The sequence below is a fragment of the Amphiura filiformis genome, chromosome 8 (assembly GCF_039555335.1).
Source record: "Amphiura filiformis chromosome 8, Afil_fr2py, whole genome shotgun sequence".
NCBI lineage: Eukaryota > Metazoa > Echinodermata > Ophiuroidea > Amphilepidida > Amphiuridae > Amphiura > Amphiura filiformis.
In genome coordinates, this window is record NC_092635.1 from 15,565,554 (window position 1) to 15,580,291 (window position 14,738).

At 34.4% G+C, this 14,738-nt stretch overlaps 1 protein-coding gene across 1 annotated transcript in view; it reads right to left on the reverse strand.

Annotated features, from left to right (window-relative positions):
• Positions 1–14,738, reverse strand: part of LOC140158686 (calcium/calmodulin-dependent protein kinase type II delta chain-like) — a 127,553-nt gene that overhangs the window by 39,417 nt on the left and 73,398 nt on the right. Inside the window, exons 4-8 of the mRNA XM_072181869.1 lie at positions 11,580–11,634; positions 9,976–10,114; positions 4,835–4,937; positions 3,453–3,536; positions 274–368 (exon numbers count right to left, since the gene is read on the reverse strand). Coding sequence (XP_072037970.1) covers positions 274–368; positions 3,453–3,536; positions 4,835–4,937; positions 9,976–10,114; positions 11,580–11,634 — 476 coding nt within the window. The remainder of the gene's footprint in view (positions 1–273; positions 369–3,452; positions 3,537–4,834; positions 4,938–9,975; positions 10,115–11,579; positions 11,635–14,738) is intronic.

Here is a 14,738-nt window from a genome sequence, read left to right on the forward strand (position 1 = left end):
ATTGCAATGCAGAAATGATTCACTGACCAACAACTGACCTGAACCTGCCTCCTTGCCCTAGAAAGCATGATCCCCTTCATTGGACGGCTAAGTAGTCAACTGGTCAACAGTAACATCTGGATTCTGAAATGACCTATTGGTCCTGGCAAGGCTTACCTTTTCCTCTTGCCATATAAAATAACTTATTCGTACATTTGTTATGTGTTGGGCATTCAACCCACAATTTAATTGTGGGTGTGTGTGACTTTGGCTCCGAGTGATACCAATACTTACATCATAGGCACCAGCCTTGATTTGAGAATAAAGCCTGTGTTGGTCCTCATCCCAGAAAGGTGGATACCCAACTAGTAGAATGTATAGAATCACACCTGTATGATGACAAACAAACATGTAATCACATGAGACAAACAATCATACTCCTAACTAATGCACCATCTCTAGAGGCTTTTAAGCCTATGTTTTAAAATATTTCCTTCATACATATATAACCACCTGAAGGGTCACTGTGCTGCTGTTTGCAGTGGATATCAGAATTAGTTATATTCCTCGCAAGACTACAGATTCAGTACAGATTATGCTTGTACACTGCAAAATTCCTGGCGACAGAGTGACTACATGCACTGGAACTCTGAAGTCACTACCGCCCGTCACTCCCGAATAACCTACCCTATGGTGGCCGACAGAGTCACTACAGGAGAGTGACTACATCGGAAACAAGGCAGTAGGGTACTATGCAGCAGTGTCATCACGTGAGTGACTACAACTGCTAGCCTCCGATGTGTTACCTGCCATCGGCGACTCATGATACACCACCGACTAGATTCCGACAGTGGTCCACATCTTGTAGTCACATCAAAGTGACTTCCGTAGCCAGTGCCCCATGCGTCGCCTGCTTGGTGCCCAGTCGGCGAACTTCAAGGTGACTACGCTGCGAAAGGTCGTTGACCGAACCCTGTTATGAGTTCGAACATTCTCCGTATATCTACCAAAACTGGCGCTGATGATGACAAATCTGGCGTATCATGCTTGTTTACTGCTTGTATAGGCTCATGAATGGAAGGAGCTGGTTTTATAATTAATTGATTGATGCATGCTGTACACTGGGTCTGTGGTTCTACTGCCGTCTTTGTTTTTGTTTTGTTTTTATCGTGCTTTTGCATTCTTTATCATTTATATTTCGACTGTGAGACTTCCGATTCATTTTGTTTCATTTATTTATTGTTCTCTTTTATAATATTTTAATTCTTTTCGTGCTGCCTGCTTAATAACCTCATCAACTGTGTGTTTTATTTGCAGTTCTTGTTCTTGGGTTATTTGTTGTTTGTTTCACTTCAAACATTTTTATTTTGTTTATTTGTTTGCTTGTTTTCCCACAAAACTTATATCATTGCTTTGTTTACTTCAGTGGTTAGATGACATGTTTTGCTATCAAATTATGCCTATTTTTCATATTTTGCATGATAACGTTATTTAGGCCTATTGAAACTTTTTTATATTTAAGGCAATTGTGTTTTAAAAGAGATATTAATTTTCAGCGAAGTTACGCAAAGTATGCCTATTATAGGCCTAGCATTTTCAATTTATACATTTTGATTTGCCAAAACTTTACTTATTTTGAAGCAAGAATTTTTCTGTTATATTTAAAATTGATTTATAGGCCTAGCATGCATTTTGTTTTACTTCTTGTCACTTTCCTGAAAGGTCTACTGCAAATTTATACTTTTACTGCCGTAAGTTTATGCAAAACTTTGGCTTGTGCTATTTTCTTTTCCGTTTTTCAAAATGGTGTTTTTATAGGCCTATGTTAGTTTGATTTGTTTTTCATGTTGATTTTTTTTATTTTATCAAAGTAGTCCTATGCCTATAAATCGGTTTCACATCAATCTAGGCCTGTTGCAATGTTTGTTTGAAATTGTCTTATTTTTTATCACATAAATATTAATGCTTGTTATGAATTATTATTGTTATAATTATTTATTTATTTTACACATTTAATATTTTAATTCATCAATAGGCCTACATGCTTCTTATAATATTCCTACTTTTAACTTCTTTATTTGCAATTTTTTTGAAAAAGTTGTTTTCTTTCGAAGTGTTTCTTTGTTTCTTCCATTCTTCGTTTATTGGTTTCTTCCTGTTTATTTATTTCTTAACTTTTTATTTATTTAGTTATTCAAGTAACCACCAATTAACAAAAATGTATTTTATTCATCATATTAGTTTATTGAATTATACTTTGTTTACTGATCATGTTTATTTCTTTTACTAACACATTTATTTTATTCATCTAATATTTCCCTTATTTTTAAAGTCCAGTTTGCAATTTCCCCTCCTAAAAAAAAAAAAAAAGCAAGAAATTAAGAATATTATTTGACTAAATCAAGAGAATATAAAAAAAATGGCAATGTACTGAGCACCAGGCCCATTCAAGCGTAGTCACACGGTGTGACTCTCCTGCGAAGTCACCGGCGCCTTGAAGTCACTCTGTAGAAACCTAGGAGGCTGGCTACCCGGCTATTTCGGACCGGCGATATGGAAAACCGAGGTGTAGTTTCCGATGGAGTGACATTCTGGTGACATCGTCACACAGATGAGAATCTTGCAGTGTACTTGTGGCTTGTGAATTCCCAAATAGCACACTAGCTTGAGAATAGCCAAATAACACTCTACTCTTCTCAGGTATAGGTGTGACCCTTGGTACAAGAGACTGACACCTTAACATCCCCTCCAAAGGATAGAGCAAATTACCAACGCGGACGCACACAATGTGCCGACTTTGAAGGCACGCATACTTGCAGCAGAGATGCAGCACTACGCACTGTTAACGCGCTGTACACGTGCGCGTTGTCACTTTGTATTTCAGAGTGGACAAACTGTACTATGAGGAGGGTGTAAATCAGACTCGTTTTCACCTAATCACAAAGGCAGGGTGGCAGTTGAGCCAGAGTTGAATTTCATTCTCATATTTAATTAATATTTATATTTCATATTTCCATAAAAAATCAACCTACCTAGTTACACAACAAAATCACTTACTATGTTTTTTTGTTTTTGTTTTTGCTTCCTCAAGGCAATAATGCAAGTACCATTATGAAACCATTTGTACTATGATCAGCTTGTAAAAGTTGAGAACTATTCGGTTTTTGTTACTGCGCGAGTCAATGAAGTCCCAAATTACACACGTAAATTAACAAAGGGCGCATCAGTCACATAATACGCAAAGCGCAGTTAATATGGGTGTTGCGCCCAACTGTGTGTACGCCATTCTATATCAATCCACAATGTTATTATGAGTCCCGCCTATTACGAGCTGATCAGAGTATAATGTAATGCATGTGATGCATGCATCACAGTTCTATCAACTCCTTATCACTGCCTCCAGGATGCAAAAACAAAAGCAAGACACAAATGTAGTCGAGTCTCCATATGCCTAGATAGACACAGTTGCTTACCACATGCCCAAATGTCCACAGGTTTACCATACGGGTCTTTCCTGAGCACTTCAGGGGATAAATAACCAGGAGTACCAGCGAAGCCTGTTGACAAACAATAACATGTCAATCATAACTTACGAATAGATAAGATTTTCAACGGTTTGCTGCATCTGAAATTAGCAATACCCTTTCCTAACAAATCTGATTAGTTTAAAGGTTTAATTCAGGAAAAAAGTTTTTGGAAATCCCTTCCCCTATTTTCATCTCAGGTAGAAGCCTTCCATAAATATTTTGATATTTTTAAAATGGCGTAATTAAACACAAATACATTGTTTTAGGGTATTTACATAGATACTCTTATATTGTTAATTATTAATTTTGTTGAATCTCAAACCTCAAGCAAATTACATTCATCACAAAAATTGTATTCAAGGGGTCATATAAATCAGTTTTAGAATTATTTTGTGAACCAGTCTGTTCAAAAATAGCCAAATTTATTTGAAATAAAAAAAATCCTCTTTATTACATGAGAATTCACTAAAAATAAACCAAACCAATAAGGAAAAGCTAAGCCAGCTATTGACAAGTATTGTACAATGTATTGAGATGCAGACTGGTAAACACTTGGGTCAATTGGCTATCCAGTCATGTAATTCAAAACAACTGACATCACCTACGTTGAAATCATGGCAACATTTTAAAGCAGAAGAAGCAGGGAGTCACAAACAAAGTATATTTGAACATTATTCTTTTGTTTTCCAATGGATATTCCCATGATTTCAACAAAAACCTATTAATAGCATCATTAAAGCATATTGTCCTATTTAAGAAAAATACAAAGGTTATTCATTGTAATTACACACACACCATTATTATGTACTGGACAAATTGCACTTTGTTCTTGTCTGGGTTTTCTGGTAATTGATTTTAATTATTTTTGATCATCCATGAAAAAACCTGAAAAGTTAGATGAAATTAGGCTTAAAAGGCCGAAAACAGACTGAAATTAAAAGAAAGTGCCGAAATTTGGACCAAAAAAAGCCTGAATTCAGGCTTAAACCTGAAAATTCTCATGCCTGCTATGGTCAATTTGATAGGTCTTTAACTTGTTCTCTACTGAGTCTACTGGTCACAGTAGAATCAGCAGAGACATAATATTTAGGAAACTCCATCTCAGCACAAGAACTTCTTGATATTAAGTACAAGATGGCAACACAGTTTAAATATCACTAAATATAGTTTTCAAAAAACGGGACATTACTTCCTCGAGTGCAATATAAAACCTGCTTTGTTAAAGGGACAAAAAGTTAGATTCTACAGGAAACTGATGTATAAGGTACCCACAACTAAATGTACCCTAACTCTCTCACGGCGGTCCTGGATGCACCAACTTTACTCACCATACCACGCCTGTTGCTCTCCTTGGACCTCTATAGCTAAGCCAAAATCGGCAAGTTTAACAGCGGCTCCTTTAGCCTTACTAGCTAGCAAAAGATTCTCTGGCTATAGGTAGTAGCAAATCGGAATTGATAAAGTTAATATAATGCATAGATAAGAGTACAGACAATGTGGTATTATTCAAATGTTATAAAACACCAAGTGAGTCTATAATGTACAGTGAGTGTTTGAAGTGGTTGGTGTAGCCAAGGTGTTCTGACGGCAGAATATTGAATGGGATGGAGATGTGAGGAAATATGCCAACTATCAACAATGTTAATAATAAAAATAAATAAAAAAATAAATAATATAAATAATAATAATAATAATAATAATAATAATAATAATAATAATAATAATAATAATAATAATAATAATAATAATAATTAAAAATAAAATAATAAATAACAAGTAATAATAATAATAATAATTAAAAAAAATAATAATGATAAAAACAAACAATTTAATGATGACAACAATAAAAGACATTTGAAATATCCTGTAAGTGAACTGAAAAGCAGTGAATTCACAGACTTTCCAAATTGTGCGATGATAGTCAAGCATGCTTTAATTTTGTCTATCATGAGAACAAACCAGCGTTTCTTATAACACCTGGATATATAATGACTGTAAGACAATTTAAAAAAAATGAAAGATTGGCTCTGTATATGCTATACTCCTATTGAGTGAGTGAGATGGAGGTCATTCTCAACTCAACTTAAAAAATTGACAGGGAATCAATATTTACAAATCATTGTCGCTTATTTCGCCGCACACAATGCTAGTCAGATTGGACTAGTTATTACATGAGTAAAAAACTAATGAGAATGTGATGATTGATTTGCAATGCCATTTTATCATTACTTTAAAATACTCATGAATATTCATGATCTAAAGAAAGTCCTAAACAGAAAACTGTCCGATACACGGCAAACAAGTCTTTAAATTCAAATTTATCATACAGACTCATCTGAATTACAGATCATGAGAAAATGTCTAAAATGGACTACACAGCAACACAATAAGGGATGTCATATTGAGTTGCATAATTATATACATATTGCATTTTCCCTGGTTTTCCCCCACTTTCCGCAACCATTGTAACATCAAGCCTTTGTTTCTCATTGGTGTTGTTCACAAACAATGCCTATTGAACATTTGATAATGAAACAAATGTTGTTTGATTGTGATGTAAGGGATTTATTCACCTTACAATCAACATTAAGAAACTTAACGGCCGAAAAGTATCCAAGTATTATCTCTAAAGTTTTTTTTCTGAATCAAGATATAATCATTTCTTTTCAATTCCCTATAGATCCTCCATCCACAATATCCAACACTGTGCAATTGTATGTACAAATGCATTAAAGTAATCAAAATCGTGCATAAATAATGATATTGGGAAAACCACAGGAGTAAAAAAAAAAAAATAAAAAAATAAAAAAATTCAAAAGATGTGTGTTAATATTTGAAACAAATTCCTGTAACCATATAGTATGTCACAAACACACTAGACCATACCACCACCTTTTACTAACTTTAACATCCTCCTTTCCTGTTATTTTCAGCTTGGCATCATTCAACACCTTGTCTTGTCCAAACTTTTCATGAAACAAATCACAATCAAGCTCATTCTCATACTGATTGAGTTTCAAGTTCGAGGATGGTAAAGTTGGTAATAAAATTCATGTAACAAGCAATAATTGATTGTAGTTATATACAATGTTTCAATCAATTTTGCTCTCTATAATGATCAAATGATGTCTTTGAATCATGGAGTCACCTGCTAGCTTGCAAGTTCAATGCACTATCTATGTGTCAGAATCAAAACAGCACACTGCATTTAAGACTGATATCGGTTTTAAGGACCTGAACTACATTTTCTGTTTTAAAGACATTTCTTGTTTGCAAACTGTCTTACAACGTAACTGTGTCTCAATATTTTAAAACAGCTGCGGCAGTTATTGCAAACCATGATTATAACTTTCACACAGATGTTGCATTGAGATGTGTGGTCTCCTCCATGTTCACAGGCTCATAGGCTGAAAAGGAAATGCAAAATATCCAAAAGCTCCAAGCTGTGAAGAAACTTGCAACTCTTCATTCATTCAACCAATTTGCATAAAAAGTGATGTCATGATACAAAAGCATACACCTGTTCCTTGTCGGATCGTCTCTTCACCTCTTCTTCCTCTCTCTCTCGCTCGCTCTCACTCACTCAACACAGGTAAGCTAATGTGATATTAAACCCAATGAAGCCTGTGTGGTGTGGTGACTCGGATCTCTCTCCGCTAGCTCCATGTGCCAGCATGCATATTACCAGGACTTGCCTGATTGTACAATATAAGAATACACCGCAATAGTTCCCAAATATGTAGCAAATGTTGTTGTACAAGGTATAGGTTTAAAAGTAAAAGCATGCTGGATGTATAAGGTGGTTGGTTGGTTGGGTAAAGGATCTAGATGGATAACAGGTAGGAATGCGGGTGGGTATTCAATGCCGCCCGTCCGCCTGTAAATAATGAAGAGACTCTTCCCAACATCTTGACTAATTTTCAGAGGTATATTGAGTTGTAATGTCAAGGGAAACAAAAAAAATAAATAAAAAAGAATAAAAGCACCAAACAGTGTTTCTAATTTTGTTTTCATCAATCCATAATCATACATGAAAAGTGGTAAAAAATGTATTTCAAATCAAATGGTATCATAACTGATTTTGAAATGAATAAATGGGAAACAAAATAATTTTTTTGCACATGACATTTTGATAGTTCGTCCAAAAAAGAGGGCACTCAATTGATTCATTCCCTCATCAGCCTATTGCCAGGTGTATTAACTGTAATGTATAACAAAGGAGTACGGTAACACACTGCATACAGAAGATAAGCAGACACTTGTGTGAGAATCAAGCCTCCAGTATGCGCAGGTCAAAGGTCACATTTGTGGCATCCATTGGTATGTTCAACGACGATGACAACGACAAAATAGCAAGCCATGAATATGCTAAAGGCAACTGTGTTTTGGATCGTTGAAACAAAAAAAACTATATATATACAAAATGCTAGCCATGATGTCAATGTGATATACAATGAAATGAGATGAGATGTGATGGAAGTTTTGGCCTATTGCCATTGACAATCTTTATCAGCTACTCAGTCCACAGATGTCATAAGCTCAGGGGTTTGTTTTAATAATGACAAGCTCAAGGTGGTGACCCTTAATTTCCGTAATAACAATCGCATATTTCTGCTAAAAAGTTGGGTGCATCTTGTGATATTGTAAAAACTTAGGGTGCGTGCTCAAGACATGTGATGACACAATTTTGTCAGTGCTTCTTCAATTGTGCTCTCAGTTTTACAAATCTTTAGGCCTTGTTGACTAAAATCTTACTCAATTTTGTTGTTTGCTCTTTTGAGTTGCCACTTTATAGCAACAAACATACCAGTTTACAAAAGTTGAAAGATGGGGTATCCTTCATAATCATAAGCCCAAACAGGATATCGGTATATTTGTGTATCTTTAATTTGGAATGTGGGTCACTTCCTCTCAATTCAATCTCTCTCTTCTTCCTTTTTGGTTTCGTTTTGTATTTCTTTCGTTATTTTCCATTTCATTTTTGAAATTTTGACAAAAAAATATAGCCAGCTAAATAATTGCCTCTCCTTAAGAGCCAATTTGCCAACAAATGCAACCACTGCGAATGAGTGGTGCTTGACCTCACTATGCCTACTCATTGATAAGATTGGCAGATAGTTCAATATTTTTTAATCATTGTTACGCTACCCCCGTCCATTTCTATTGATATTGTTAACGCTGCACAACACATAGAACATGTTTAATTTCCACACAACTTGAGACTTGGTTTGATTTTAGTGTAAATGCAATCACACAAAAATAATACTAACAATAAAAAAAAAAGTAACTAAATAAATAATAATTACAAATAAATTGTGCATGCATCTATAAATACTCATTAAAGTGCTGTCAATGCAATAAGCTACTTGGTGGCTGGTTGGTTATTGCTCAAAGATTAATTACCGATAGGCCTATCAAAAATTATCAAAACAGTAAGAACTTAGTGTTAAAATGCAATTATTTCCGCTAGATCAGTAAAACAAGTGTATAATTATTATCCTAAACATTAGATTAGCTAAGGTTGATTAGATTTTTTTAATTACAAGTAGCTTGTGAAAGAAACCTTGTCTCAAGTCTTTGTGAACAAACTATATTATTTAACATAAAGTATTTGTGAACAAACTATATTATTAAACATCTGATTAGATTTCTCTAAAAGCTCTCGCATACTAATTCTCAAGTCACAGTTCGGTAAAGCACCTCAATGATATAACACAGCTTGGTGAACTATGCCTCAAGAATTAGTCTAGGACAGTTTTAGTTGTTTGGTTGTTTTTGTCACTAGATGAAACTATAGTGATGAACTGTATACAATGGGAACACAATGAGTAACACACAACAACATCACTTGAGCACAAAGTACAAAACACCAAGAATCAACACCTAATACACAATAAGTTTGGGGGTTCTATATATTATTTAAACCTAACATTACAGTTTTACACACAAAATTATTCCTTTTTTTCCATTTATTTTTTGATGTTATTGTTTAGTGCTTTAATATTTTGTCCTTATTATTCAACTATCTGCCAACCTATCTGATCTTATGGACCGGTTTCATAATAGAGCAGCCGCATTACTGAGGAGTGTCAAAGTCTACTACTATCGAGGTCAACCTACTTTACAGCTACACAGTGAATAGCCTCATCAAAAGTTCATTTAAAGTGGAAACAAAATTTATTCCTACCATGTTATTTCCTAACTTCCTTCCTTCCACAACAATCTATTACAGATCATGGCCGCCACTTTTACCAAACATGGTAGCTTTAAAATGTTACAGTTCTGCCAATTTTTCAAAAGAGAATTTTTAATATTCACATTTTGAAATTATTATTAACTCTAGAAAAGGCTATGCAATGTGTAGATTTCAGTCCCTTGCATTGGATAGTTCCAGACCTGACAGCTCTCAGCTGCCTGAGGCGCTTATTTTGAAATCAGCCCACGCGCGACCAAGAGAGCGGGCACTTGCCTTGAGATCTCTATGGACCACATTGTTTTTGTGGCAATGTTCCACGCTCTCAAGTATCTGCTGAATGCAATGGCTAGCATCCGCCTCACTGTAGTATTCCCTTGCCACTATATCCTCAAATAACTCCCCACCAGTCACTCTGTAGGTATAGAATTAAGAGATATGTATGGTTCCTTCTACAACACATGCTTTCAATGATGCACACATTGTACGCCTACATCATTGAATCCATTCATTTTGATATTTTGTCTCGGTGTTGGGGTGAACATGTTAAGATGTGTAACTAAAACCACTTTCACAATAACCATCCATAATTGCAGTACATTAATTGCATGTTAATTCTTCCATCTAAACTTTTCTTGAAGACATAATCAATTTAGCACTCACTTGAGTAAGATTTCAAACAACCTGTGCTAATTTTCAGTGTTTGAGATCCAACTGTCTCAAATAGGGTTAATAGATTTGATGGTTTTAACTTCACATCCCTTCCACACCACTAACCACCTGTATATGCTATGAACAACTGCTACTTGGAAATCATTTTGAGACAATTTGAAGTATTAAGCTCAAAAGTATTAAGCATTAAAAGTAACATTAAAAGTATTAAGCTAATTGAGATAATATATAGATGATTCATGATAAAACTCAGAAGTTGAAATTGAAAACAAAATCCAAATGGAAATGTAACATGCAATATGTGTTTTAACATATTGTTTTCTTAATTTGTTTAAATATATTGAACTGATGGATTGAACATTAATAGAAAGTATATTCAAAGTGTATCTCCAAGAACTTCACCTTCCTACACAGAATTAAAAACCTTCACCTTCCAAATTTATCCTTTTATCACCAACTTAATTTCCAAGCAGCAGAGGTTCAATATTTTCCCAAATGGACATGTTTTACAGACAAAGCCATTCTTCACTTCAAAATACATACCTGTTTAAGTGTCTTATGTCTGCATTAAATATCGCTAATACCTTATATGTGTGGGTTTCCAAGTAGTTTTGCATATCTTATTTCATCCCCATCATCATCTTCCAAGAGTTGTCATCGTCATAAGTCATACCTATTGAAGGAAAACAACTTCCTACCCAAACCCACTGTGCATGACACTGCTATTTTCAACTAATCGCTATCATATCATTATTTCCGGGCATTATTTAAGCAGTTTTACAATTTGGTTTTCAAATTGATTTAATGACCACCCCTTCATTCCCCATGTTGAAAACCAGACACCAAAATTATTAAAATATTACTGACATTATTCATCTAAAGCTAAATATTTGCATAAATAACTAAATTAATAAATTTGCATTTATTAATTATTCCCCTATATTTGAAAGTGATTAGTTGCTTTTATGGATGCTTTATTTTGTACTTTTTTATGACTTCTTTCATTTTGAAAATCAAAATCCAATCAATTACCCAGGTAAATTATCTATCTAAAAAGAAACAATGTGCAGTCCTTTTTGAATCAAGAAATTTATGTTATTTTTATGTTATTTCTTCCACAAAATATAAAATGATTATAAATATAACTATTTAACTATTTTTTATATTTTTTCTTTATCATTCCTACCTATCTGCACCTGCATACTTACAAATCAAAAACCAAATAATGGTACCCTTCTTCTGCAATACTGTCATGAAGACGAACTGTAAGAAATGAACAAAAAACGAAAAATTAATAAGCAGGTTTTTCAATTAAATACATCATAAAAAATAAATGAACAAAACAAAACATGGAAACTATTTGTCTGGAGACTTTCAAATACTAAGACATCATAAGAAATAAAGAAATGAAGATGGAAAATATTCATGAGGAGATTTTTCAATTAACTAAATAAATCATCTCCATCTTCTTGATAATGTGTAAATAATAATGCCATACAGTCAAGGAAGATCATAAATTTGTTTTCTTTTATCGCTTGTATTGCTTCCTCAATAGATGTTATCAATTCCTTGACAAAACACCAGCAATATTAATCATGTTATTTCTGCTTCCCGATGCATGTAGTCGCCAAGTTCATTATAGAAATTCTAATATTTGAGAAAGGCAACAATGACACTGCACAGTTTGTTATTCTGGTTTTTTATTTTGATTACTAATATTGCGGTGATGCATATGTTGATCAAAAATTATGCACAAGGAGCTTGTTGGCGATAAGCAATTTGACCATTATCAACAATTTTCTTCTCTCACTCGCTCGCTACTTGGCCTGTTGTCACATCATTTCCTCTTCATTTCATTTGGATAGGTTCAATACTATTGAGCCTTTTGAGGTCATCAAAATATTAGGTCTGCGCTATTTTCAGAGGTGAAAATTCCCTAGAGATTTAAAAGAGCTGATAATATCAAGATGAGGTCGTTAAAAACAAGTGACGATTTTCTATTCTTCAAAACAAAAAGAAAGCGTTCTAATGAGAATGGATACGCACTCGGTATATAGTAGAAAATTTGTGAGGACTTGAAAATTTCACAAATTTTGTGATTGGCCGGCCTGGAGTAGTTCACACATTTTTATTTTCCAAAATATTTTCCTTTCTCATAGTCCTTTGAGGTACTATAGGACTTACAGGTTATGCATGATCTTATGAAACAAAATCATTTTCCAAGAACGAGTATTCGGCCCAAATTTAGAAACTTTCCTACTGCAAAAATAGTGTACTTTACAGTATGATAATGTCCTTTGCCATTAAAATGTTATTGAAAATGACATGTAGAGCATCTGTACTTCATACAAAAGTAACTGATGTCGCAGATATTCTCAAGACAAAATCAACCTGCTAAAAAAGACGATCCTGTCAAGTTATTGTTCACAACATACTGCTTCATTTGATGCATTTAATATTACTCTATAAAATATAAGTAAATGTGTGCAGTCTAGAAAAATACACCATTTAATAGATTCAAGCCTTACATGTTTTAAATAGGAAAAGTGCAGTGAAACAATGCGCCTTTAAAGGCCATCTCTACCATGTATTCCATTAGATGATAAATGGTATCTTGTACACAAATTGACCACCATGCAAAGACAAGAGGCAATCGCAGTCTAAAACCCCATCTCAACAACTCTTAAATATGCTAGCTATTTATTAGTGATTTGACAGAGAGAAGCATGGGCATTAAATAGAAGGTAATGGCTACTTCATCTCTTCAGATCCTCAATCAATCCATATACTGTGCAAGTCTACAGCCATGCTCAATCATTCCTCCTTATCATGTCAATGTCTATTCCATTTAAAATATACATACCCGGCATCATGCTTATGGAAGACATGACTTTAATTTCCCTCCCACAAAAGGGGTGTAGATTCCAATTCCAAATGGAGCCACCCATTCAGATAACCTCATTTGCAATTCACACTCCCTGTGTTGAAGATTCAGGTAATGTCTTCCACAGGGGGTGTATGGATTTCAATCGGAATAGCCCAACAACACTGCTAGGATGGGTAGTGCATATCCCCCTCAAATATTCCCCATTTTTTGTGGATTATTGTGTTGATTTGTTTAATGTTGTTGATGTCTTAAAAGACATTCAGTCAGTAAGTCACTTGCTAGCCATGTCTGGCCGGCCGACCAGCCACCCACACATTCTGTCAGCAACAGACTAACTCACTGACAAACTGATGGACTCACTCACACACTTTAATATATTCATTTAGCAAATCATTTAATTGCACTCACTTACAAACTTATCCACTTATGTACAAATAATTTAATGTTCACTGCAGATCATTTTAGTGCTACTTTTGCTTAAAATGTCTCAATTGAAAATTGTGTATTCATGATCTATTTTGAAAAAAAAGAGAGTGTGCCATTAAATTCTCCATTCCGTCGCAAAAAATATTGATCGGTCATTTAATCAAAAGCATTGGCTAGATTTTGTAAGCATTATTTCGAATCACTCATGAATTTGGCTGGCCTGACATGTAGTGGTGTGGCATTCCCTTGTTATTGCAATGTACTCCCTTGATCTTTCTCTGCGGAGAAGGCTTACAATGTGATTTTGATGTAGCGTCAGACTAGACAACTATGTAAACACATGTATGAGAGCGAACCAGGAAAAAGAGGAAGGATATACACAACTGACATAGCCATACAAACAAAAACATCTGTGAAATTTACCAAAACCAAACTAAATAGCCAATCTATAGGATCTCAGATTCTGAGGCTGCGTTCATGTTTACAAATTCAAAAAGTGCATAGAATCAACCAAGTTCTGTAAGAATATCATAACAGAAATGCACAATTTAATAAGAAAATTACCAACTTTGGTGGATTAGGAAGAACCCATTCTGGTTGACGACCAGGAAAATTATGTTGCCATTTTTGTGAGGGACTTTACACCCCCCTAACTTGCGGATGATTCTACACGTGTCCAAGTTGACCTTTTAACATTTTGAACATTGAGTGAGTGATCCTGGCACGACAACATGAAAAGACACGGGCACAATTAAAGTAGTACTAAGCAAAATCAAGGGTTATTTCAACATGAAATTGGAATCTCCATTTTTACCAAAAGACACAAGCACTCAAGCAGACAACCATAATTGTCATTTAGCACAATAAAATAAAATTTATTGTGTCAATCATCATTTCACAAAGTTCTTTTACTGAAAAAATATCCACAGACCTGAAATTGCCCATCTGTGAAAAAAGAAGAAAATGCTTTAAAAAAGAGGAAAATATCGTAAATCGTGCTTAAAAAGCTCAAATTGGACTGGTAATAACAAATAATGCATACATTTCAGGAATA